This window comes from Aethalodelphis obliquidens, unplaced genomic scaffold (genome assembly GCF_003676395.1).
Source record: "Aethalodelphis obliquidens isolate GAN/ISIS:26980383/991018 unplaced genomic scaffold, ASM367639v1 scaffold6, whole genome shotgun sequence".
Taxonomy (NCBI): domain Eukaryota; kingdom Metazoa; phylum Chordata; class Mammalia; order Artiodactyla; family Delphinidae; genus Aethalodelphis; species Aethalodelphis obliquidens.
The window spans coordinates 23,475,128-23,502,954 of NW_020837950.1; the positions used below are offsets into that span (position 1 = coordinate 23,475,128).

At 36.9% G+C, this 27,827-nt stretch overlaps 1 protein-coding gene and 1 pseudogene across 3 annotated transcripts in view; both read right to left on the reverse strand.

Moving 5' to 3' along the window:
• LOC113618882 (recombining binding protein suppressor of hairless) overlaps positions 1-27,827 on the reverse strand; it is a 117,594-nt gene that overhangs the window by 21,113 nt on the left and 68,654 nt on the right. For all 3 annotated transcript variants that reach the window (XM_027103206.1, XM_027103207.1, XM_027103208.1), the window contains 2 exons: positions 23,302-23,340; positions 6,832-6,927 (listed from right to left, as the gene is read on the reverse strand). In XM_027103206.1, the coding sequence (XP_026959007.1) occupies positions 6,832-6,927; positions 23,302-23,340 (135 nt within the window). The remainder of the gene's footprint in view (positions 1-6,831; positions 6,928-23,301; positions 23,341-27,827) is intronic.
• Positions 14,527-19,549, reverse strand: LOC113619219 (60S ribosomal protein L9 pseudogene; annotated as a pseudogene).

The following is a 27,827-nucleotide window of genomic DNA, read 5'->3' on the forward strand; positions in this document are numbered from 1 at the left end:
AACTGCACAAAGTTAGCTCCTAATGAAACATTTTGGTGAAGTCTTTTGTAATGCAAATAATCATATCCACAGCACAGAAATCAAGACTTCCACTTCCATTTGTTCAGGTAAGGTTCATCTATATTGATGTTATGCATTCACTTAGCCTAGATATTTTTTAGAGCAGGGAACGTCTCTTTTCACATAGCTCAGAGTTTTGAACTACTGCAGTTCAACAAATCCAAAGTACTCTAACATATACAAAACATGGTATACCATCACAGAATCTGCAGTTACTGATTAACGTCTACTCAAAATGATGTATCATTAATTAATGACATTCTTGGTATGGATATTACTCTTAACTTCATTTGGTAATTAACCTGGAAAACAGAATTAGAGCAATGCCCAAAGTAGAAAATTTCGAAATACTAATACAACTAAGTAAAAGAATTGAAAGCAAAATGAATCATTGGATTACTATATATCTTACATCCTGAACACCTGCTGTATGTGGATGACTGAAAGAAAAATATACTGTATCCTTTCAACTCACAGACAACCAAGAGATTTGTTTCGCTAGTTGCCAAAAACCCATCCTCACAAATTCTTCCCACCTAGAATAATTTCCTTATAATCTTCTCTTAGTAATTACAAAATATCTACTTCAAAATCCCAGCTCAGGCAGGCCCCACATTTTACATAGTTCAGACCATCAATCCAGTCCTTGTGTAGGGTGTAATTCCTTTGCTCAATCACACACTGACTTACACATACTTTAAAACATTTATGTCGGGACTTCCCTAGTGGCGCAGTGGTTAAGAATCCACCTGCCAATGCAGGGGACACGGGTTTGATCCCTGGTCCAGGAAGATCCCACATGCCGCGGAGCAATTAAGCCTGTGCGAAGCCCGTGCTCCACAACAAAGAGAAGCCATCTGCAATGAGAAGCCCTCGCACCGCAATGAAGAGTAGCCCCCGCTCACCGCAACTAGGGAAAGCCGCCTGTGCGCAGCAACGAAGAACCAATGCAGCTAAAAATTTAATAAATAAATAAATAAAATAAAGTTTAAAAAACATTTATGTCATGTCTCGTCAAGGGGCCTGAAAACTCAAATACCTACTCAAATAGTAGCCAAGTAAATTCAAATAGCAGCCAGGTAAGCAATATAAATGGGTGGGCCAGCTGTACAATAAATAAGTAGAAATATCCCTCAATTACCCAAAGAAGTAGGTTCCCTCCCTTCTTTCTTGAAACACACAGCCCTCATGGTAATTCCAACTTTTTGTACAGCTATAAGCATAGAAATTTCTTTCTTAATCTTTTAAGCCCACTGAAAGAAAAAAAAAAAAGAGCTTAACTGCAAAGAGCATCAGCCAATGCTGTGTGGCTCTGATGACAAGGAAACAATTGGGATCAGCAAGCATGTGAGTATACACTCACCCACCCACTCACAGGGCTGAACTATGGGCGTGGAGGCCTAGTGCTGGCCACATCCTCCAACTTTCCAATAGTTGCCTGAAATCAAGTTTTACATGAAATTCCTAATTTTAAAATTTTGCAAATAATTTATGCCTTTTAACACTTTTTAGGCCAACAATGTACAGACTTAAAAAAATAAAAAACTAAAGAACTGTACACAGGCATGTGTGTGTACATACATACACACAGATACCATCATGCTGGATTTAGCTTTCAGGCCACCCTAAAGGTAGTAAATTGGGAGGCTGGGGTCAACATATATATACTACTATGTATACTAATGAGAATCTACTGTGTAGCACAGGGAACTCTACTCAGTGACCTGTGGTTACCTAAATGGGAAGGAAATCTAAGAAAGAGTAGATATATGTATACATATAACTGATTCATTTTCCTGTACAGTAGAAACTAATAACACTGTAAAGCAACTATACTCCAATAAAAATTAATTAAAAAATAAATTAAATAAAGGTAGTAGAGTAGTGTCTACTTGTTTGCTTCCCCCTCAGCACCTACTACAATACTGACTGAATTGAATCAAAATACATGGCACCTACTTTTTGCTCAACTCTACCAAAGACTACTTTAGAGGCAATCTACATACAATTTATAGGAAGTGAGCTGGGTTTATTTAATTTTCATTAATTCACAAAAATTTATTACACCCCTAGTCTATACTAGATACTGGGAATATATTAGTAGTTAAAACAAACAAAAATTCTTGTCCTAATGGAACTCAGAGTCTAATAAGAAAGACAATTTTAAAAAGCTAGATGACTAAAATAACATATATACTCTGTTAGCTGATGGTAACTACTGAGGGAAAATAATAAAGCAGGGAAGGGGTACTTAAAAATGTAGAAGACCTGGGTGGCCAGAGAAAGCCTATTTAAGAAGATGACTTTAAGTCATGACCTAAAGCCATGGGTTTCTAGGGTAAGAGCATTTCAGAAGAAGGAATAAATAGCAAGTGCAATGGCTCCAAAGTAGAAAGGACTACAATGGATGGCGGAGAAACAACAGACCAGCGTGGCTGGAGCAGAGATGAGAACAACAGGAGATGAAGCTGGAGTAATGGGGAAGTAGACCTAGCAGGTCGAAGGGGTCAGGCTGAGTTAGGATGAAAATCTTCTGGGGTCTTCTCATATGTATCTAAACCAACAGAAAGGAATCAGAGCAGCCTTTGTTCCTGCATACTCTCTGTCACCATGGACATAGAGGTCACAGCCGAGGCAGTGGGCTCAGTTCCAGGTCACTCCAAGTTTGGAGGGATGCCTGGATTAGCTGGGCTAGTTCAGGAGTTGGCTCAGTTCAAGTCTGCACCACGGATCTTTCTGGCCTCTAATGCTGGGAACCACCCAATACTTACCATGGCACAGATTCAAATATCTAGCTGGCACACTATCAGGAAGTTGAGAAGGCATCAATTTTGGAAGCTTGTCTACTATTAGTATTTTATTGACAGATGTTAAGCCTCCTTAGTAAGTTGGTATATCAGCTATAAAATTCGAAAAGCTTTGTTTTACTATAGTGTACCAAATGTAGTGCTGGTTTTCTCAAGAGTACTGTGATAAAATGGCATGAAACCAACAGGGCATAAAAATCAGACAGGTTGACAAGAAATTCTTTACCACTCAAAACACTGACCTAGGTTCTATATTGAAAGTGCTTTCCAATCTTGTAATAAATGTAAGAAAAATGAAGATTCTTCAACTGCCTCTGAACTAGCCTTATTTTTATATCAACTCTACAACTATTCAAGAAAGCTGTGATGCAAGAAAATTGCAAATCCAATATAAACATTAAGATTATTTCTACCATGTGATGATGAAATCATATTTTAAACATCCCAATATTGTCACTCCCTAAAAATCAGCTAATGAATCAAATCTTCATTTCCAGAAACTTCAGTAGTAATATAATAATCAAATAGAAGATAAGCATCAATACAAAAAAATTTACAGACAAATGAAAGGAAATTAAAGGGAGGAGGGTAAGGAAAAAATGCCACCTAATTAACAAAAGAAAAATTAACATACACCTTTATAAGGTGTATGTGAATCGATGATTCTTTGAATTTGGACAGCTGGTCAATATGTACCAAACATTCAGTGAAAAGTCTGACCAAGTGGCTAGCTTTTGGAGTTTAACAGCTGCTATAAAAGGACACTTTATGAAACAATGTGCCTTTATTTTCTAATCTAAGCAACTATGACAAACAATGCTTTTATTTGCCACTTGGTGGCGATATGCACACATTTATGATTTCATTCATTTCCTAGTTCAACAGTCAGGCTTTATTTTCAGAGAGTGATTCAACAAGTTTTTCCTCATATCCTGAGATGAGGTCTGGAAAATACCTTACAGATTCAAAGAAACCTTTTTATTTAGCGCAATATATAAGATTAGACAAAATCCAAACACATCATTTACATTTTTTTATTTTGGCAGAATCATTATCCTTTGATGATTATTCATACTTCCCCTAACACAAAGTTGAAGAAATGTTAATATGTCTACTGGCATTTCCATATCTTTAATAGAAATTTGCCTCTAGACAAAATAATTTTTTCTTTAAGTTTATTTTTCAATTTGAAAAGACCTTCTTCGATTAAAAAGTAAAACTAGCCACTAACATACTAAGTGGGATACCAAATATGTTATGCAAATAAATAATCATCATTAGGTACAAAAGTGAATCCTGAGAATGATTTAAGATTTTAGGATAAAACTTCCTACCCCAATATTTCTAGCGTCATTCACTGGAGTTATTTTGTAAGCCAAGATGACTGTGGTCATGTCCCCAGGTTACCTCATGCCTAATGCAAGAAAGAAAGCAGATCTTCCTCTTTCCGCTGCACTCCACTAAGGAGTAAGGGAAAAGAACTCTTCCAGTAAGAGCCCTGCCAGTTATCCAGGAGGCTGACCTGTGTTAGCAGCCCCTGATGACTAATGCCTTTTTAAAATCAAGTAATTTTAATAGGTTTTTACCTTTACTGTGAAACTAGTGTATGTCTCTTCTGGAAATTTTAATAATACAATAAACATAGAAAGTAGTTACTCTGGCTTTTTCATCTTTTTTTTTTCAGTCTTTGGAGTCAGAAGCTTAGATTCTTTGCGCTTTCCTCTGACTGGGGTTTTAGACCCACCAGGCTATACCCCAAATAATAGAAAGAAATTGAAAATAAGGGCAACCATAATAACAGTTAACCATTAAATCACCTATTTTAACTTGATAAACCACTATAGCTTTGTATTTTTAACAGTGACTAACAAACAGGAACCTTATCTGGACTAATCTTTTGAGTAGCTCTTCCCCTTCTGTTATCTGCACTGGGCCTCTGTTATCCACCGAAGTATTTAAATGACTTAGTGACTTTTAAAATTCCCATCCAAGATGCTTTTGCACAGTACCTGGAACCTTACAGGTTGTGAGAAATAAAGAATAAATGAGTTAATAAATGAATCCAATTGTATTAAACTGAGCAACACTGCCCAGGTTGGCAGCTTATACAATGAACATATGTTTTCCTATCTTCATTAGATCCAGCCCAATCTCACTCTGCTAATGGTAAAAAGAGAATCCCAGACAAAGTGAAGTTTACAAAGTTTGTGTTTTTTAGACGTCTTTAGGTTCTTCAGGTACCTTTTCCATCTTCAAGCCTGCTGTAGATAATTAACACTCAAACATAAAATGCAAGGCTATGAAAATTAGGGAAATGAAAAAAATATGAAATTTGGAATTACAGACCCAGGAGTTCTAATCCTGGTTTTTATCAACTCCTAACTAAAGTGAATCTGGGCATATTTAAAGTCTCTGATCTTTAGTTTCCTCACTCACAGAATGGGGATTAAAGCATGCCTACTTTACAAGATTATTCTGAGGATTAAAATTTAAAGACATTTGTAAGGCATTTCCAGAACAATGTCTAGCTCGTGACTGGTTAAAGGGAAGCTGTTCCTTCTTCAGATTCACCATGAAATACAAGGCTGACCATTTAGACCCATCTCAAGTAATGAGGGTATTGACTTATGCTGTTTTGCTTGGTTGGGGGGAAGGAGACAATCTCCTATATACACGTGATTTCATTATTGGCGGGGGGAGGGGGGGAAGAGCAGACAGAACACCTGAATTTCCAGTAGCAACTTCATGCAAAAAGGGGTCACTATCTCGATTTGGTTTCTTTGTCCCAAACTGCAGGTACCAACTTCTTCACACATTTAACTCTAAATCAGATGATTTAAGTTCCATTAGTAAAGTAATCAGAAATTTAGTAAACTTGAATAACTAAAAAAGAACACTTGGCAGTATGAGTCCTCAATGCTGTTTTCAGCTGTTCATCCTCTTTGAGGATAACATTATCAACTAAACAGTTTCACCTTTTTTTCAGCTCAGATTTAGAGGACTTTGAGAAAGAGACTATTTAAAATTCTTCCAGCCTGTAAATTAATATACTACCTTTCCCTTCTCTTATGCATATGCTAAGATCTCCTTTATCTCACAAATTCTAAGATTCCACTCATTCCTTTCAATCCAACACCCAAACCTGAGTTTTCATTCCTTCTCCCAATTCAGTTTTGGTGCCTTTCTAGCGAATCCAAAAAAATCTTTCATCTTCCCCCATAAGCAGCCTTTGTCTACAAAATGCGTAACACAAGAATGCTGTCTGAAAGACAAAGGCTTGAGAAACTATTAACAAGAAAATTCCAGGAACCAAGTGAAAAAACAAATAACAAAAATCCACAATTATATACCAAAAATGCTGAAATTTTAAAAATACTAAGACAAACACTAAATATTAAAATCCCTATTATAATTTAATTTTGGCTAATCTGATTTATAGGTCATTTCTGTAGTGCCACATTCATGTGGTATGAGTACCAGCTCAGCTTTGCTGGGTTTTTTAACCTGAACAGGCACAGGGTCAGGGTGGAGAGGGCTGGGAGTACTTTTCTTCACAATCACTGCATAATTCAACTTGGGGGTTTAAGCCTTTTTCTTTTTAAAATGGTACTTTTGGGGTCACATTTCTTTATAAAACTACATTTTCCACCGAAAGGAAAGCTACTTTTTGAATGAGCTAATGTATCACAGAAATACTTAGAGAACACCATGCAGCCCCAAATAAAAACTATGGATTATTTCATTTTGTGAAATCACGGATTTAACCAGAAGATCTTTACTAAATAAGCCACAATTTACTTTGTTTCTCCCTCTTCAATAGAGATAAATCCCCCATTTTTCATTTTGTACTTGCAAATTAACCCAATAGAAACCATCCTCTTACTTGTATATTAATACATCACTTGCAAATTCATGATAGCCATTATTAGCCATTAATTATCTACCAGAAAAACAATAATCTTACCTTTTTTCATTTCCATATGACTTCTGTGCAACTTTTGCATGAAGAATAAGTACTGTTTGATCCCCTCGCTCTTTTAAATAATTTCGCATAGCTTCCCTAAAATAAAATATAAATATCACCATTACAGGGGTAAGATTTAGAGTATTACTATGCTCTATAATGAGAATACTTAAGAATATGTTTCAAACAAACAACTCCAAAAATGAAAACAATGAAGCAAAACAAACCCATGAACTAAATTTAAAGAATATTATACAATGGGGAAATATATACTGCTCATCTTCAACTCTATTCTTTGTTCTTTGAAAGAAGCTGTCCCTCGCTCTTGGAATTTATGATATAACTCAATTAAACCACAATTACAACTTAGAGAATAACTAGAATCACTATGTACACTGCTAATTAGGCTTTAAACCCTTTATAAAATTAATGCATGCAATACTTTTGTATTTAATAATCTGATTCACTACCACCACTAGCCCCTCTCCTCCAGCTATTAGAATGAGTATTTTTTACTGAATACAAAGCCATAAGAAATCCTTAGGTCATACAAATTTATTATTACATGTTCTTAAAGTAATAACCCTACAAAAGGACTAAGAAAGGGCTACCATTTATATACAGATACATAATTACTCTCAAGGATGTTACTAAACACATAAAGTTAATAAAAGCTAATGCAAATTAGTGAAAAACAATTAAATTTTGGAAAAAATACAATGTTAATTATTTCAAGCACAAAATACTCCAACTATCTATTTACTATGCAAGTGTATAAAAAATTCAATGTCTTAAAAATATTCACCCAATTATTTTGCTAAGCAATATAATAGAGTATGAAGAACACAAGGTCTACACAGATCAAACTTTACATTTCTGAATCAGTAGAATCCCAGTTCTTGAGATGTTTAACACATTACAAAATAAAGCAAAAGTGCTTCAAAGGCAATCATCAAGAAACTTTTAATAAAGTGAATGCTATTTTTATTTATAAGTAAAAGACAAATGTATAGGGGATAGCTACAGAATAGTAGTAAGTTATTAAACGTGGGGAATTCTAGACTTCTGGCACTTTGAAACTAAGTGGCCTGGGGCAAATCTCTTAACCTCATCTAGCTTGAGTTTCTGTATCTGATTATAACAATAATGCTGACATAACATAGAGTGGTTGTGGGGATGACAGCGTTTATGTTTAGTGACTGAAAACCTTTTGGCTCAAGGCAGGAATGGTAACACTGGAATCCAACAGATTGCACGTTATTCCTTACCACTGTAACAAAGCTCAAAGTCCAGTAAAGACAGCAAAAAATGTTTGGAAAACAAATTGTAATGAGATTTATGTTCCAAATAGAGGTATGACCAAAGAGCTCCAATAGGGAGTGCCTATGTAAAGGAGGGGAGGGGTGATAAAGGACCACTCCTAGGAAAATTTTCTTAGAAGAGCTAACTTCTGAAGGAAAAGGAATAGTCACAGTAAGTGGGAGGAAGAAAGAGTAAGGCATTCCAGGGCCAGGGAGAGAAGTATGGATGAGCAGGAATGACCCTGCAAATTTGGGTACAGCAAGAGATTCAGGCTGAGGAGTAAACCAGCCACAAAAAACAATAGTAGCTAAGATTTCTGGAGTGTTTACTATATGCCAGGCCCTGAATAAATGCATTATTTCACTTAATCCTCAAAATCCAAAAGGTAAGTATTGTTAATACCATGGTGAATGTCTTGCAATTAATAAATGGTACTCAGGAAACTGAAACAAATTCTCTAAAATTCTAAAGTGAGCCATGGCAGTGAATAAAATTGAGAAGTTGGGTACAGTCAAATTGTGAAAAGCCTATCAAATCCCTTGAAAATCTGACATTTGTAAACTTAAATACTAAGTATAAAAGTTTAAGCTAATTCAAATATCACCCTATGATAAGATGGTGATAAAAGTGGTAGCAGGTAATAAAAATTTTAAGACACCTAGAAAAAACTTAAAATAAAAAAATCCATCTCTTTGAGAGTTAGGAAAAGATCATCATTTAATTTTATCTCCACTCCATTATAGAAAAACACCATGCTGTGGAAAGTGGATTTTCAATCTACACAAAAGGCAATGCAAGATCTTGAGGTTTCTTTTAAACATACAGTTAATTTTCCTTTATAGTTAATTCTAGTGGTGAAATAGAGAAGGGGTTTTAGAAAGCATAGAGAAAAGACAAACTTGAAAAAAGGCTGACACACCAAGAAAGAGGTAATAGAAGACAGTACAGGAGAAGACAGGTTTTAAGTCTTTTGTTTCAGGAGAAGCAAGTGTTAATAGGTTCTACTGGACAAATGTCAACTCTGAAGTGCCCCAGAACTCCAAGCTGGAAGTATTTAATAGGTTGTTGGAAACAACCATCTGTAGTTCCAGAGAGGGATCTGGGCTGGAAAAGTAGGGTTCATTGGTATACACAGTTCATAAATAAAGCCATGGTAGTCAATGAAGTCTCCCAGAAAGAAAACACAGTGATAGGAGAGTCAAGAAGAAAATGTATAAAAGGAAATGAAGAACCGGTAGGGGTAGAACTGAAACTGTCTATTAGATGCTATGGAAGGAGACAACCTCAAAAGAGGGGAACAATCAAAAGGTAAGATGCTGGAGAGGTGAAGGTCACTTTAATTTTAGCAAGAAGTCTAACAGCCACCAGCTAAAGCCTCACAAGTTATTTGTAAAATGAGAGGCCACTGTGATGCCTAACAAGTAAGAAAAGAGCCATAGGTACTATCTGGAAATACCCTCTAGGGAATGGAGAAAGCAGCTGACTATGTACAATGATTGAAAATCGGTATTGAAGGACTGGCTAATGTTGAAATCCATAAATGATAGTGTCAAGTCCCACTAACATTCCAAGGGAATAGAGACAGCACATTCTCAAACCTGCTGGGTACTGGACAAGAAGTGCAGCGTGGAGAGGATAACGATTAATAAGGGATTTGAGGTGTTAATAAGTCACGTGACTGACCATAGCATTCAAGGTAGATAAGAAAACAAAAGCTAAGCCAGGAGAAGGTCAATATCTTGACAAAACTGGCACAGAAGCCCAGTCACTGGCATAAAAAGTTGCTATGAAAAAAAAAATTTTAAGAAACCATTTTAAATATATTTCCATTTTAAATATATTTCCCCACGCTGAATTCTATTTGCATTTACAGTCTCTATTTTATCATTTAGCAATTACTTAATATGTTGGTCACATTTCATGTCTTTTTTCCTTGTCTTCCCAAAGAGTATGCAAAGCCTTTAAGACACACTATTAGGTACATTTTAGAAATGGAGGAGGGGTTAAGTAACTTTCCCAAGATGATACTGAAGTCCCAGGATTCAAATTTAGGCAGTCTGGCTTTGGAGGACAAAATTAATACTATCAGATACTTTTGCACTGGTATTATGAGCACAGCTTTGGTATGAAACAAACAGGGAGAGGTCTGACTCTTGACGCCTGTCAATGACTAAGCCTGAGTTTTCTCACCTGTTTTTTTTTTTTTTTTAAAAGACAGTAATAGCTCATATTGTGAAAAATATTTTAAATTAAGTACCCCCACAAACTGACAAATATCCAGTGTCAGTAAACTCTACCTATTATTTTCTGAGAACAGTGGCAGGAGGGAGGGGAAGATGGAGGTCGGAAGACTTACACTGAAGTTTAAGGGCAAACTTGAAAATGACCTGGAGGTAAATCATCAGGTGTCTCACCTGACTTGCAAGGCACAAGTTTTTGCAAGCATAATAGGTAAGCTGCACTTTTATACATCTTCCCATTAAAGATTTATTGAGAACCTATTACATCCCAGGCACTGGTTATCGTGCTAGCTGAACTGTTCACAATAATGATTACAACAAAAGATTACAGATCTCAAGGTATTTATGATGAATACAAGATGACAGCTCTAGTTTTCCTTGTCTTTTCCCTTCATATTTATAATACAAATTCTTGAAAAAAGCAATTAGAACCTTAAGTAACCATTAATAATAGTTGTCCTGTAGTAGTAATTTGCCAAATAACTTCTTTCAACAAGAAAAAATTTTCCTTTGTTAATAGAATATCAAACATTAAAATTATGTTATCTGGCAGTTAAAGGTTGACAGTTTTGTTGTGCACCTTAAGGAGCCATTAAAAAAGATATAGGCAATATACTCAAAAGAAACACAATTAAAAAGTAAAGACCATGGAATGACAGCCCATGTGCTCTTCATTTAGTCTAAGGTTTGGTTAATTGAATAGGGTTTCAATTTCAGCAGTGTTGACATCCTGGGCTAAACAATTCTTTGTCCTGAAGGAGCTGTGCTGTGCATTGGAAGGTGTTTAGCAACATCTCTAACTTCTACCCATAAGAAACCAATAGCACCTTTCCTACAGTTGTGACAACCAAAAATGTCTCCAGATATTGCCAAACGTCAGAGGGGTAAAGGGGGAGGTCACCTGGGTTGAAAACCAGTGGATTAAAGAAAACCAAAAATGTTCCAACAGTAAGTTGAGAAAATCACTCAGTCTTTTTAAGAAAGAATGAGGGAAATTTTGTCATTTGAAAACATAATATAGGTGCTGTAAAAACGTTACCAGTAGAATTACTACTTTGTATTACTGAATTGTTAAAAAACAGTAACAACAAAGCTAAAACTCATAATTTGTTGTAACAGTTACTATCTAACAAGTTTTGAAGCTTATGTATTCTTTGTTATTTCATTTAATAATTCCTTATAAAATATTCATTCTGAATGAAAGCCAATTAACAATTATTTGAAGAACACCATGGAGCAACTATTTTTGAAAGAGTTTACTCACTTAAAACACATTAGCTTAAACGTTTAGAAAATCAGAAAATTTTACCAGTATTTTTACTCACATGAAAGCATGGCAAATGCCATTCTAGTTTGACATGTTTAAACTATCACCATCTTCGTCAAACTTCTGGCTCTTTTTTCCTTTATAAACGTCTTTTTTTTTTTTTTTAATATCGCAAACAAAATTCACAAAAAAGAACATCCTTAACAGTGTTAACCCCTATTCTTCTGAAAATAGAACCCTTACTTCCTCACCACATTCATGTACGCCGCCATGATTAGGCCAAGGGGCACATAAGTGATTTAAACCAGATGTACATGTGCGTGCACACGTTGGGGGCTGGGGGGAAAGCATTTGAGCTGGGAGCTAAACATAGCCAGTCCCAACTACTCAAGGAATGAAGTGGCCCACAAACTTGGAAAGTCCAGACAGCCATCCTTACAGATAGGATCAGTCCCTGTATTACTCAAATTGGAATTTTGTCACTTGTAAAATCCAAATAATAAAGGTTCCAATGTGAACTGTCTTCTGGTAAAGAAACCTAGTTTTGCTGTATCAAGTGTGCCCAAAGTAATTCCATACACACACCTCTGTACCTGCAAACATTTTAGAGAGCTGCAGTGTATACTTTGAGTAGTATTCAGTATACTGAATACTACTACAGGCCACAGGTCAGCAAACCACACTAGCAGCCTGTTTTTGTACTCTCTAGGAGCTAAGAATGCCTTTTACATTTTTAAAGGGTTGTAAAAAAGAACAGGAGTCTATGCAACAGAGATAGTATGCAGACCTCAAAGCCTAAAATATGTACTACTTGGCTCTTTACAGAAAACATTTGCTGACCCCTTCGTAAGCAATAAAAAATAAAATGATTTTAAAAGAAAAGTTGCAAAACTGGAATTTCCCTGGTGGTGCAGTGGTGAAGAATCCGCCTGCCAATGCATGGGACACAGGTTTGATCCCTGGTCCAGGAAGATCCCACATGCTGCAGGGCAATTAAGCCCGTGTGCCACAGCTACTGAGCCTGCGAGCCACAACTCCTGAAGCCCATGCACCTAGAGCCCATGCTCCACAACAAAGAGAAGCCACCGCAATGAGAAGCCCACGCACCGCAACAAAGAGTAACCCCCGCTCGCCGCAACTACAGAAAGCCCACACACAGCAACAAAGACCCCAAACAGCCAAACATAAATAAATTTATTTTAAAAAATTTTGTTTAACTGTGTCAGAAAAACTGTGTTTTTAGAACACTATCTAAAAGATCATCCTCTAAATAACAACACACTTTTTCACTGTTGTTTAAGTTGGAAGATGGGGGTTAGGATAGAATAGGGTAGGTTTAAGAGATTTTTTTTAAGGGAAAGAAACCCTCTCTGAATTGAAGTGTCCAACCTCCATACACCCCAACGAAAAGCGATATAAAATTCCTTATTTATTCATTCATTCGTTCATTTATGGCTGTGTTGGGTCTTTGTTGCTGTGCACGGGCTTTGTCTAGTTGTGGACAGTGGGGGCCACTCTCCACTGTGGTGTGCGGGCCTCTCATCGTGGTGGCCTCTCCCGTCGCAGAGCACAGGCTCTAGGCACCCAAGCTTCGGGAGTTGTGGCTCGCAGGCTCTGGGGCACAGGATCAGCAGTTGTGGCGCACGGGCTTAGCTGTTTCGCAGCATGTGTGATCTTCTCGGACCAGGGCTCGAACCCGTGTCCCCTGCCCTGGCAGGTGGATTCTTAACCACTGCGCCACCAGGGAAGCCCTAAATTATTTTTGATCAAATACAAGACCCTAAAATTTTCCTAAAATGGAAAACTCTTTAAAGGAGAAATGAGAAAATATGGTGAAAAAGAGCCGATGGGACCTAAACTTGCTATACTGTCAGAAGGGAAAATGTCCTGACTTTTGAAATTAAAGTTAAATTTTTATCACAGAATTGGGAATTGATTTTACATTCCAATTTTCTGTTTTATTCAAACTGTTTTACTAAATTGCTTTATACTAGCTTTGATAATAAAGAGTAAAAAATCTAAGTTTGCCCTCTTTAAGAGATTTAAACAGAAATAAAGCTTACCTAAATTCTCCCCTAGAAGACACACTAATTTCTTTTATGGTATTTTTAAAGGGTAAAATGCTACTAACATTTTTTACAGCTTTACTGAGGTTTAATTGAAATACAGAAAAATGCATTTATTTTCAAGTGTACAATTTGCTAGGTTTTGGCATATGTATACACCATCAGCACAATCCAGAAAGACAGTCATCATTCCCAGTTTCTGTCTCTCCCCAACCCCAAGAAACCACTGATCTACTGTTATTATAGATTAGTTTGCATTTTCTACAATTTTATATAAAATTGTACTTTCTCCTGACTTCTTTAGAAAATTGGACATAATTATCCTAAGATTCCTCTATGTTGTTGCATGTATCAATAGTTCATTCCTTTTCATTGCTAAATAGAAAGCCATTGGAGAATATACCACGATTTGTTGGTCCATTCACGTGTTGGTGGGTATTTGAGTTATACCTATATGGCTATTATAACTAACACTTCCACAAACATCTGTATTCAGGTCTTTGTATTAATACGTTTCCATTCTTCGTAACTGAATATGTAAGAATGAAATGGCTAGGCCATATGGTAGGGGAGTTTTAACTTCTTAAGTACCATTTTATTGCGCTTCACTTTATTGCACTTCACAGATAGTCTTTTTTCTTTTTTAACAAATTGGAGGTCTGTGGCAACCCTGCATCAAGCAAGTCTTTCAGCACCATTTTCCCAACAGCATTATTTTTTAATTAAGGTAAGTACTTTTTTCCCCCAGACATAATGCTATTGCATTAGACATAACGCTATTACATTATAGCGTAAACATAACTTTTACATGCAACAGAAAACAAAAAAATTTGTGACTTTTTTCCCCCAAATCAAAAGAGCTTTTATTGCATCTTTAAAATATCACAAATGAGTCCGAAGAATCATCTGGCATCTTGCTGTTTCTGTAGCCAGACCACTCAAGTATTATTCATCAGCCTGCTGAACTGTTTCTTTTTCCAGAAACATAGATACCATCCAAAAATTTTCTGATATCCTTGTTTTTAACTGTTGGGGCTTGCTGAATCAAAGCAGCTAAATTCGACACAAGTTCAATGTCGTTTCCTTCAAGAATCAACTCATCTTTCTGGACCTGATACTGAGGCAACGCCTGGCCTCATCCAAACCCTGAGGATGTATTTTTCACCCCCAAAATTTTGGATTTCAACAAGAGAACCATTCTCCTGAATATCAACATTGATGGGGAACTGAGCATATACAGACCTCATAACAGAAGTCCAGTGTAACATCCTTGATCATGTTCTGTATACAACTACAGACAGTGCAAACAGTCGCCAGTTCCCTTCTATTTCCCCACCATTTGTGAAGCCAGAGTGTCTTCTTTTTCTTTCCAAGGAGACTGAGTTCTACATTGATGTGACTGAAGTCCCTCTAGAAAATTTGTGTGTCTTTCCTGTTTTCGTCTAAAAGCTGTATAATTTGACATTTTACATTTAGGTCTATTTTGATCTAATTTTTGTATATGGTTCCAGGTATGAATCATAGTTATTTTATGTTATGTAAGTGGTGGGTGCATATGGTTATCCAACTGTTCCAGAATCCTTTGTTAAAAACCCTTTAGCTGACTAAACTGCCTTTGTACCTTGACTGAAAAACTTATCTCAAGAACAATTTCTGGCCACTATTCTGTCGCAATGATCTACTTGCTATCTTTAAACCAATACCATCCTTGGTTACTGTAGCTATCTAACAAGCTTTGAAATCAGGTAGTGTTAAGTTCTTACTGCCCTTTTTCAAGGTTGTTCTGGCTAGTCTAAGACATTTGCATTTGCATCATAAATTTCAAAAACAGCTTGTCAACTGCTATAAAAAAGCCCATTGGGATTTTGATTGGGATTATGTTGAATCCATAGATGAATTTGGGAAGAACTGACACTATTGAGTCTTCTGCTCAAAGAACATTTATTTAGGACTTTTCAGCAATGTTTTGTAGTTTTCAGTACATAGTTTTTGCACATCATGTGTCAGATATTTTCCCCTAAGAATCACATATTTTTTGATGCTACTGTTTTTTAAATTTCAATTTCCCACTGTTCATTACTAGCATAAAAAACACAATTCATTTTTGTATGCTTTATACGTTGACTGTGTAGCCTACCACCTTGTTAAACTCACCTATTAGTTCTAATAACTTTTTTTTTTTTGGAAGATTCCATAGAGATAATACTGATGTCTACAAATAAAGTCAGTTTTACTTCTTTACAATTTAGATGCCTTTCTTTTTCTGGCCTTACCCGTACTAATTAGAACCTCAAGTACAATGTTAAATGGAAGTGGTTAAAAGTGGACACCCCTGCATTGTTCCTGATCTTGAGGGAAAACATTCAGTCTTTCACAAGTATGGTGTTAAATGTAGTTTGTTTATAGGTAACCTTTATCATAATGAGGAAATTCCCTTCTATTCCTAGATTGATGAAAATTATGATGAAGAATGAAATGTCAAAAGCTTTTTCTAAATCCCTGAGATGACCAAATGATTTTCCTTTTTTGTTAATGTATTAAAATGACATTGATTGATTTCCATTTCTGACATAAATCTCATTAGATCACGATGTATCATCCTTTTAATATATTGTTGGGGGACTTCCCTGGTGGTTCAGTGGTTAAGAATCCACCTGCCAATGCAGGGGACACGGGTTCGAGCTCTGGTCCAGGAAGATCCCACATGCCATGGAGCAATTAAGCCCATGCGCCACAACTACTGAACCTGTGCTCTAGAGACCGTGAGCCACAACTACTGAAGCCCACACGCCTAGAGCCCCTGCTCCACAACAAGAGAAGCCACCGCAATGAGAAGTCCATGCACCACAACGAAGAGTAGCCCCCGCTCGCCGAAATTAGGGAAATCCTGCGCACAGCAATGAAGACCCAATGCAGCCAAAAATAAAAATAAAATTTAAAAAAGAAATAAACAGATCAAAAAAAAATACTGTTGGATTAATTTTGAAAAACTGTTAAAACATTTTATATCTGTGCTCATAAGGAATATAAGTCCACAATTTTATTTTATTTTAATGTCTTTGTCTGCTTTTAGTAACAGGGCATCACTGTCCTAACCGAATGAACTGGGAAATGTCCTGCTTTCCAGTTTTCTGGAAGAGTATGTATAGAACTGGCATGATGTATTTCTTAAATGTCTGGTAGAATTCAATAGCAAAATCATCTAAGCCTGGAACTTTCTATGTGGAAGGTTTAGAATTACAAGTTCAATTTCTTTAGATATAGGGTTATTCAGGTTATCTATCTGTTTCTTCCTGAGTAAGCTTTGGTAGCTTGCCTGTTTCAAGGAATTTGTGTATCTCTTCAAAAGTTGTTGAATTTATCGGCAGAAAGTTATTTCTAATATTTGCTTGTTATCCTTTAAATATCTGTAGAATCTATAGTGATATTACCTTTCTCATTCTTGATGCTAGTAATTTATACAGAAACAGATTTCTATTTGATATGATTATCCTTCTGCATGAAGGATTTCTTTAACATTTTTTGTAGCTCAGGCCTGTTTATGATTAATTCCTTTTCAGTTTCTTATGTCTAAAAATGTCTTTATTTTGCCTTTGCTAGGTATAGAATTCTAGGTTGCCATATTTTTCCCCCTTGAGTACTTTAAAGCTCTTGTTCCACTGTCTTCTCCCTAACAAGGTTTCAGATGAGAAACCTCTGTCATCCTTATCTATATCTTTTTTTCCTCTGTATATAATTTATCTTTTTTTCTCTGTTGCGTTTAACATTTTCTCTTTATCACTGACTTCAAGCAATTTGATGATGATGTGGTTTAAAAAAAAATGATAGTTTTTGCACTTGGGATTCACTGAGTTTCTTGGAACTGTGGTTTTATAGTTTTCACCAAATTTAGAAAATTTTCAGCCATTATGTCTTCATATATTCTTTTAGTCATACCTTCCCCTTAAATGACTCCAATAACATGTATATTGGTGTATTTGAAAATAAACCACAGCCCATTAATGATCTTTTTTTTTCCCGATATTTTCTCTGTGTGCTTCATTTTGGATAGTTTCTATTGGTATGCCTTCAAGTTTGCTAATCTCTTCTTCAACAGTGTATATCTGTGATTAATCCCACCAAGTGTATTTTTTCATTTAAATACTTTAGTTTTCATCTCTAGAATTTGCTTTTGATCTTCCCTTTTTTATCTTCCAGGTCCTCTACTTAAGTTGTTCAACCTCTCCTCTAGCTCAGGGATCTACAATTACAGCCTGCATGTCGAACACAATCCACCGCCTATTTTAGAAATAAAGTTATACTCCAGTATACAGAAATGTCCATTGGTTTACACATTGTCTGAGGCTGCTTTTGTGCTACAACAGAGTTAAGTAGTTACAACAGAGGCTGTTTGGGTCACAAAAATACCTACCATTTTACCCTTTAACAAAAATTTTATACACTCCTGGTCTTAGCTTCTTTTTTTTTTAAACATCTTTATTGGAATATAATTGTTTTACAATGGTGTGTTAGTTTCTGCTTTATAACAAAGTGAATCAGCTATACATATACATATATCCCCATATCCCCTCCCTCTTGCGTCTCCCTCCCACCCTCCCTACCCCACCCCTCTAGGTGGACACAAAGCACCAAGCTGATCTCCCTGTGCTATGCATCTGCTTCCCACTATTTATTTTACATTTGGTAGTGTATATATGTCAATGTTACTCTCTCACTTCGTCCCAGCTTACCCTTCCCCCTCCCCATGTCCTCAAGTCCATTCTCTATGTCTGTGTCTTTATTCCTGTCCTGCCCCTAGGTTCTTCAGAACCACTTTTTTTTTTCGATTCCATATATATGTGTTAGCATACTGTATTTGTTTTTCTCTCTCTGACTTACTTCACTCTACATGACAGTCTCTAGGTGATCTTAGCTTCTTAAACATAAAGAAGACAAATGTAATAACTGTTTTAATGTCTTTGTCTAATTTTATCATCCGTATCATTTCTGGGATGGTTTTGACTGATTTTTCTTATTATGAATTATATTTTCCCTACTTCTTTTTACAATTGGTTATTTTGATTAGATGTTAAGACACAATGAATTTCATCACCTTTTTGAGTGCTGCATATTTTTTATTCCTTTAAATATTCTTGAGCTTTGTTTTAGGACACAGTTACTTAGAAAAAGTTTTATCCTTTCAACCTTGCTTTTAAGTTTTGTTAGGTGAAACCAGAGCAGCATTTAGCCTAGGCCTAATTTTGTACCACTACTGAAACAAAACCCTTCTGAGTACTCTTGTTGATGCGCTGTGAATTATGAGATTTTTTTCCACTTTGGCTATTGGGAACAGGCACAATTCATAGTATTGAGGGAGCTCTAGGAATTCTTTCCTCTAATTGTTTAGGTTGTTTTTCCTCCCAACCTTCGGTAGTCTCCTCACACAGGTGGTAATCAATACTCAGCTTAAGACTAGAGAGGACCCTCTGTAGATCTCTGGAACTCTGCATAGCTCTTTCCTCTCCAGTTCTCTGCCCTAAGAGTTCTGGCCACCTTAGCCTCCTTATAGTCCCAGCTCTACCTCCACAACTCATGGTGCTTACTAGGCTCCACCTGGATTCCCCTTCCCTACATCATGTACTGGAAACTTTCTCCAGGCACTAAGCTGAGGCAATTGTAGGGCTCACCTCATTTGTCTCCTGTCTCTCAAGGATCACTGTCCTTTCTTGCCTGCCATTCAATATCTTGAAAACCACTGTTTCATATATTTTGTCCAGGTTTTTAGTTGTTTTAGGCCGAAGAGTAATTCTAGTCCCTGTTACTCGATCTTGGCTAGAAGCAGAAGTCCTAAAAGCTACTAACATTTTCCAAACAGGGAAAACTGCTTAAAGGGTAAATGGAAAATCATGATAAAGTAGATGGGACCTAACTATATTATTGTTTATATTTAAGGAAAGGAAAGGAAATTTTATATATGCAGGTAACTATTCATCAAAATATATTTTATCAGGGACTTCCCTGGTGATCCAATGGTAAAGAATCCACCTTCCATAGAGTCTGTCATACAGAGTGAAGTAAGTCAGAAAGAGAAAAACAAACACCGTATGCTAACACATATATATGGAATCTAAGAAAAAAAAAAAAAAAAGTTCATGAAGAACCTAGGGGCAAGACGGGAATAAAGACACAGACCTACTACAGAATGGACTTGAGGATATGGGGAGGGGGAAGGGTAAGCTGTGACAAAGTGAGAGAGTGGCATGGACATATATACACTACCAAACGTAAAACAGATAGCTAGTGGGAAGCAGCCGCATAGCACATGGAGATCAGCATAGCACAGGGAGATCAGCTCGGTGCTTTGTGATCACCTAGAGGGGTGGGATAGGGAGGGTGGGAGGGAGGGAGACGCAAGAGGGAAGAGATATGGGAACATATGTATATGTATAACAGATTCACTCTGTTATAAAGCAGAAATTAACAAACCACTTTTAAAACGCCAAAAAAAAAAAAAAAAAAGAATCCACCTTCCAATGCAGGGGACATGGGTTCAATCCACATGCCGTGGGGCAACTAAGCCCACGTGCCACAACTACTGAGCTCACGCGCCTCAACCAGAGAGCCTGCGTGCCACAAACTACAGAGCCCACATGTGCCACAACTACAGAGCCCATGCGCCCTGGAGCCTGTGTGCCACAACTAGAAAAGAGAAGACCTGCACGCCACAACTAGAGAGAAGCCCGTGTGCCACGACAAAAGATCCCGCATGCCTCAACGAAGATCCTGCGTGCCACAACTAAGACCCGACACAGGGCTTCCCTGGTGGCGCAGTGGTTGAGAGTCCGCCTTCCGATGCAGGGGACACGGGTTCGTGCCCCGGTCCGGGAAGATCCCACATGCCGCGGAGCGGCTGGGTCCGTGAGCCATGGCCGCTGAGCCTGCGCGTCCGGAGTCTGTGCTCCGCAACAGGAGAGGCCACGACAGTGAGAGGCCCGCGAAAAAAAAAAAAAAAAAAAAAAAAAAAAAGACCCGACACAGCCTAAATGAATGAATGAATGAATGAATGAATATTTTATCGTTAGGAGTCACTTGAACCTATTGCTGCTGGTAATGAAATTAAAATATTTATCTATTAAATTTTAAATTTCAAAATGCCTATATATGTGAATTAAGCAATTCCAGTTAGAATTTCAAGATATATAAAAATAATTGAAAATACATTAACATGGACCTGTGAGATAAGTTATATTTTCCCAGCCCACTTGATCTGAAATACACCTTAAATTTTTTATTTTGAATTTCAGGCATACAGAAAAGTTACAAAAGCACAAACAATTCCTAGTCCCCATTTCCCCCAGACTCTCGAATGTTAATATTTTACCATATTTGTATATTATGGGTTTTTGTGGGGTTTTTTTGCGGTACGAGGGCCTCTCACTGTTGTGGCCTCTCCCGTTGCGGAGCACAGGCTCCGGACGCGCAGGCTCAGCGGCCATGGCTCACGGGCCCAGCTGCTCCGCGGCATGTGGGATCTTCCCGGACCGGGGCACGAACCCGTGTCCCCTGCATCAGCAGGCAGACTCTCAACCACTGTGCCACCAGGGAAGCCCTATATATTTTGTTTTTAAAACCATTTAAGAGCACATTATAGACATAAAGTCCCTTTTTCCCAAGATACTTGTGTTTATTTCCTAAAAAGACAGTCTCTTATACAATCACAATGCAATTATCACTGGTAATAGATTTTATTCATATGTCTCCAACTGTCCCTCTAATGTCCTTTATTGGGGGTGGGAGTATGGAGCAGTATTGAGAAACAGCTGTCCTCAGGCCAAATCAGAATAGCCTTCAGTTTGTTTGTTTTTTTAATTAATTTGAGCTGGAACACAGACACACCATTCATTTACATATTGTCTATGGCTGATTTGGGGATGCAAGAACAGAGCTGAAAAGTCAAAACAAACTCAGTGTGCCCCAAAAAGCCTAACACTTTTATTATCTGGCCTATTACAGAAAACGTTTGCCAACTCCAGCTTTAGAGCACAAGAAAAATTTGTTCCTGCTCCAGGTTCAGTTGAATTTGTCATGTTTAACTTAGTTGTCATGTCTTTTTGGTCTCCTTTACTCTGGTACTCCTCAGTCTTAGTTTTTCGTGATTTTGAAAATTTTGAAGAATAGATGCTGTTTATTTTATAGAAATGTCCTTCCATCTGTGTCTGTCTGATGCTTCCTTATGCTTAGATTTAGCTTATGCATTTTTGGCAAGAACCACTACAAAAGTGATAGTATGTCCTCAGGATGCATATGATACTTAGTTGTCCATTATTAGTGATGTTAATTTAGAACGCTTAATTAAGGTGGCATCTGCCAGGTTTCTTCACTGTCACGTTACTGCTTTTCACTTTATAATTAACCATACTTTGTGAAGATATGCTTAGACACTATAAAAACACTTTGTTTCTCATCAGACTTTAAACCAGTAGTTTAAGAATTCACTGATGATGTTGGCCTGAAACGATTATCACTGTAACGGTTGCCAAAATGTGCTTTCCTAGTTCCATGATTCCTTCTACACTTATTAGGTGGAATTCTTCTGTAAAGAAAAGCTATCTCCTCTCCCCCATTTATCGAATTATTTATTTAACTCAGTGTAGACTTCTAAACTGTCCTTTTATTTTATGGGTTTTAATCTATTACTATCATTATTTATTTTGATGACCAAAGTGTCCATGATTTGGCTAAAAGAAGCCTCTTCAAACTAGCTCCCTTTGTGTGTACTTCTGGCATGCCCCTGTCATTCTTTGAGTGAAACAGCTTTTTTAATAATAGTAATAATGTGGAAATAACCCAAGTGGCTATCGGTGTGAATTAAATAAGGAGCAGTAGGAAGACAAGGAAAATCTATGGATACACTAAGGAGAACAAGGTAGAAGATCTACAGTTAACAGAACAATGGCAGAGTATGATGCCAGACTTTAAAAAGAAAAAAGACAGGTATATGTTTATACACACATACGATTTTCTTGAAAGATACTAACGACACAGGGTAGCATTAACTCTAGGACTGTAACTGTGGAACTGAATGTCTTATTTTTATTTTACAATCACTGATGGTTAGAAATTTTTAAAATCATTTTCAAGACTAACACTTTTAAATTTAACATGTGTAATTAAAATGCATACCGTAAAAAATTACATAATTAGAATATAATATTTATAGTCTCATTAAAAATGGATAATATCTTTGTTTTAAAATTCTTTTCTAAAAGCATTTAAGTATCTTTCAAGTTCCAGTTGTGATCAACAAATTGTGACTGGCTAATGAAGCTAGATATAGGAAACTATCTTTACATTGTAACCCTTGTTATATTAACTATATAATACTCAATATTAATTCTTGAAAGGTTTCATTTTTCCCTTTGAACTGTATCCTCTTACCCTGTTTTTTGAAGGAAGAAAAAGGGGAGATGTGGGGAAGGGAGGGTGGAAATACGCTTATGATCTAGATACCATTATGTGAATAACTTCTTGCAAAGAACACCTAATATAACTTCCAAAATGACAGGATCTAACACTTTTATAAAATGTTTGGGTGAAAGACTAACATAATGCTTACCTAGTAAGTCGTTTAGGTGGAGGCCGCTCACCAAATTTTCTAGAGAAAAAATAAGAAAAAAAAATTAAATAGGCTGTATGACCTGCTCCACAGTAAGCTTTTTAGGCACCATGAAATCTCCTTTACGACTTATACTTCAACCCTACTAAAGTCCAGTGTAAAAAGAAATCCTCTAGTAAACACCTATACCCAGTTATAACAAAATACATTCTTTAAAACCATTCCTAAACAAAACAACAAACTCTAACTAGGCCTGACACATCCACTCTAAGCATGTACCATGCTGATTAGATGAGGATGACAGGTACCTTCCAGAGACACCTTGCTAAAAGACATCTAACCAAAGACCCCCCTGCCCCAGTCTCACATAATCTGGAGCACTCAAAAAAATCCTCACAGCCCAAGAGGCGGTGTAGAGCTCACAAGTGTTTACCATGTGCCAGGCACTATGTTATACATTTTTTCCCCTTTTTAATCATTATAAAATAATTCTGGAAGATACATATTGGCCCATTTTAAAGATGTAGAAAGCAAGTTGCCCAATATCACAGAGTAAATTAAGTGACAGACAGAGTTAAGATTTAAACCTAGATGTTGACTACTTAATTAGTTTATAGCATATGGCCCTTCAAAAATAAATATGCTACATGTACTAGCATAAAAGCATTTCAGTTGTTTGGGAGAGGGCAAAGAGAAAAGCATGAGCAAGGATAAGCACAATTTAGGTTGGAATTAGAAATACATACACCATGCAGGTTAAGAGAAAGACTCAGAGTGAGATTAGCTGAATTCAAATCTATGATTTGGTATTGGGTTGGCCAAAAAGTACCTTTGTTTCTTAAGTAAAAATAAAAGACACATTTTTCATTTTCACCAAGAACGTTATTGAACATATTCACTGTTTTGTTCTACCACCTTCTGCCATTTTTCAGGTAACTTCGTAATTCCATTTTCCCAAAACTTTTTATCTTTTTGAGCAAAGAACTGTTCCAGGTCCTTTTATAGTCTTCCAAGGAATTGAAATTTTTTCGGTTAAGAGAATTTCGTAAAGACCAAAATAAATGGAAAACCAAAGGTGCAATGTCTGGTGAATACTCGAATGAATCAGAACTTCCCAGCCAAGCTGTAACAGTTTTTGCCTGGTCATCAGAGAAACGTGCAGCCGTGCGTTATCCTGGTGGAAGATTATGCATTTTCTGTTGACTAATTCTGGACGCTTTTTGTCGAGTGTTGCTATCAGTTGGTCTAATTGGGAGCAGTACTTGTTGGAATTAATCGTTTGGTTTTCCGGAAGGAGCTCATAACAGAGGACTCTCTTCCAACCCCACCATTACACGACATCCCCTTCTTTGGATAAAGACTGGCCTTTGGTGTGGTTGGTGGTAGTTCATTTCGGTGCCCCACGATCTCTTCCGTTCCACATTGTTGTACAGTATCCACTTTTCATCGCTTGTCATAATTTGTTTTAAAAGTGGAACGTTTTCATTACATTTCAGTAGAGAATCGCATGCGGAAATACAGTCAAGAAGGTTTTTATCGCGCTATGTGGAACCCAACCATGAAAGCGATTAACATAACCAAGCTGGTACAAACTATTTTCAGGGCTTGATTCAGATATTTTGAGTATGTCTGCTGTCTCCCACGTGGTAGAACATTGATTGTACTCAGTTAATGTCTCGATTTGATTGCTATCAACTTCGACTGGTCTACCCAATGGTGGAGCAGCGTCGAGCGAGAAATCTCCAGCACAAAACTATGCAAACCACTTTTGACGTGTTCGATCAATCACAGCACCTTCTCCATACACTGCCCAAATCTTTTTTTTGCATTTCAGTTGCATTTTTGCCTTTCTTGAAATAATAAAGCATAATATGCTGAAAATGTTGTTTTTCTTCCATCTTCAATATTAAAATGGCTAAAGAAAAATTCATCAATTTTTTTTTTTTTTTTTTGCGGTACGCGAGCTTCTCACTGTCGTGGCCTCTCCCGTTGCGGAGCACAGGCTCCGGGCGCGCAGGCTCAGTGGCCATGGCTCACGGGCCCAGCCGCTCCGTGGCATGTGGGATCTTCCCGGATCGGGGCACGAACCCGTGTCCCCTGCATCGGCAGGCGGACTCTCAACCACTGCGCCACCAGGGAAGCCCCAAAATTCACCAAGTTTGATAAGTCTTTTTTTAAATCATGCTGATATGACAGCTGTCACATACAATCTAACAAAACTGTCTCGAATGAAGTTTTAGACAACTAAGCGCTACTAAAGCCATCTTACGGACAAAACTGAACGAACCTTTTGGCCAACCCAATATTTACTTCCTGTGCAGCCCTGAAATTATTTGACTCTCTACACCTCAGTTTCCTTCCTCATCTGTAAAAAGGACACAGTGGTTGTACTGACCTCAAGGAGTTGCTGAAGGGATTAAATGTGCTAATTAACATATAGAAGATACATAGAACAATGCCTGGAATACAGTAAATGACGAATAAATGTTAGTAATTATTACTGTTTTTTAGTTATAAATGGTTATGCCAAAATAACTAAAGATATTAAGTGTGATATTAATAAAGATAAGTATAAGAGGAAGAAACGAATCCCTATGTGATGACCTCCCTATTTCCTCTGAAATAAGATCTTCTGAAAGACATGGTGGAGGCACACAGCACTTGAAGAAAAATGATCAATAGAATTTTGTTTTCTTTTTAAAGCAAGATTGCAGTTATAGTTTAAGTGACTTGTTCATAATCACAGTTATAGGTTTGTGAAGCCTAATTTGACTTAAGATTTCTCTACTATATTTGTCGTATTTTACATAATTATTAACTTTGATGACTGAAGTCTTAGAATCCCATGTACTTCCTTTTGTTGAGTAATTTAATGCTATATGACATTGTTTATGAACTCCATTTATAAACAATGGGCATCTGTGACTTTGAATATTTTGGTATTTAACTCTAAAATATTAAAAAGTGACTTTAACTGAAATAGCACTAAAAATGAGCAAATAATCCAAGTTTCTGTCAGAAGAATTAATAACAAGTAATTCTCATTGATTTTATCCTATAGGATGTTCAATTTTAAATACAATGATTTAGTAGTAATATAAGCAAGGCTGCTGAAGACCGTAGTTTTAAAACACTGAACTATTGGCTAATCTATGATGTGAACTCCAATTATGAAGTTAAAGGCTCTACTCCTGAATCTTTTTCCACAGGAAAGATTTTCTTTTGAACCTTTGAGATTGACTAAATGTACCACTGCAGCATATGATTAAAATAAAACTGCCTCACTAGAATATCTTACGAAAACCAGGAAGTTTAAGACAATCTTTAAATTACTTCTTCACATATGTATTTAAGAGCAGTTATACTTTATAAAAGAAGCAAAGTGAGGTGTGGCCAGAATCTAACTAAGGGCTTAAAATGGTGAAAATTTTAGAGAGAGACACAGTCAACAAATGAAATAAAACTTTTCAGTGAGAATCACGATGCCACTAACCCTTCAAACTAGCTAATAACTCCAACCATTAAGCATCCTTTGGGATCTAACACAGAATTGAACATAAGTTTATTACATGGCTAGTAAGAGATCCACTGCACTCAAAATACAAATGCAAATTGTTTCTTGGTGCTGTGAAATGCTTACAAAATTAGATTAACAACTGAATGCTGATTAAAATATGTCTACATTCTTTTTTGGAGCTACCCATTAGATGAAGTCAACAATCATATAGCATGCTTGTGCAATATCACTCCTGCCCCAATAAAAAACATGAGCAAGAGAACTCAGCAATTTGCCTGCTAAGCCTAAACAGCATTTCAAAATGATGCAGTATTCTGTCTAGGTGCTATCCTAAGGCTAGAAAGCTTATAAATGTTAATAAGATTCAACTGGTTCTTCAGTATATAATAAAGCATCTCCAATTGTGTGCAGTCTCAATCCTCTCTTCAATGCATATGCCATCACATTCATATCTATCCCATTAAAAACTAATGGTTGGGGCTTCCCTGGTGGCACAGTGGTTGAGAGTCCGCCTGCCGATGCAGGGGACACGGGTTCGTGCCCCGGTCCAGGAAGATCCCACGTGCCGCGGAGCGGCTGGGCCCGTGAGCCATGGCCGCTGAGCCTGCACGTCCGGAGCCTGTGCTCCGCAACGGGAGAGGCCACAACAGTGAGAGGCCCACATACTGCAAAAAACAAACAAACAAACAAACAAAACTAATGGTTACTGCAAATATCATATGATATTGCTTATATATGAATCTAAAATAAAAGGGTACAAATGAACTTATTTACAAAACAGAAATAGAGTCACAGATGTAGAAAACAAACTTATGGTTACCAGGGGATAAGGGGGGAGGGATAAACTGGGAGATTGGGATTGACATATACACACTACTATATATATATAAAATAGATAACTAATAAGAACCTGCTGTATAGCACAAGGAACTCTACTCAATACTCTGTAATGGCCTACATGGGAAAAGAATTTTAAAAACAAAACCAAAAAAGAGCAGATATATGTATA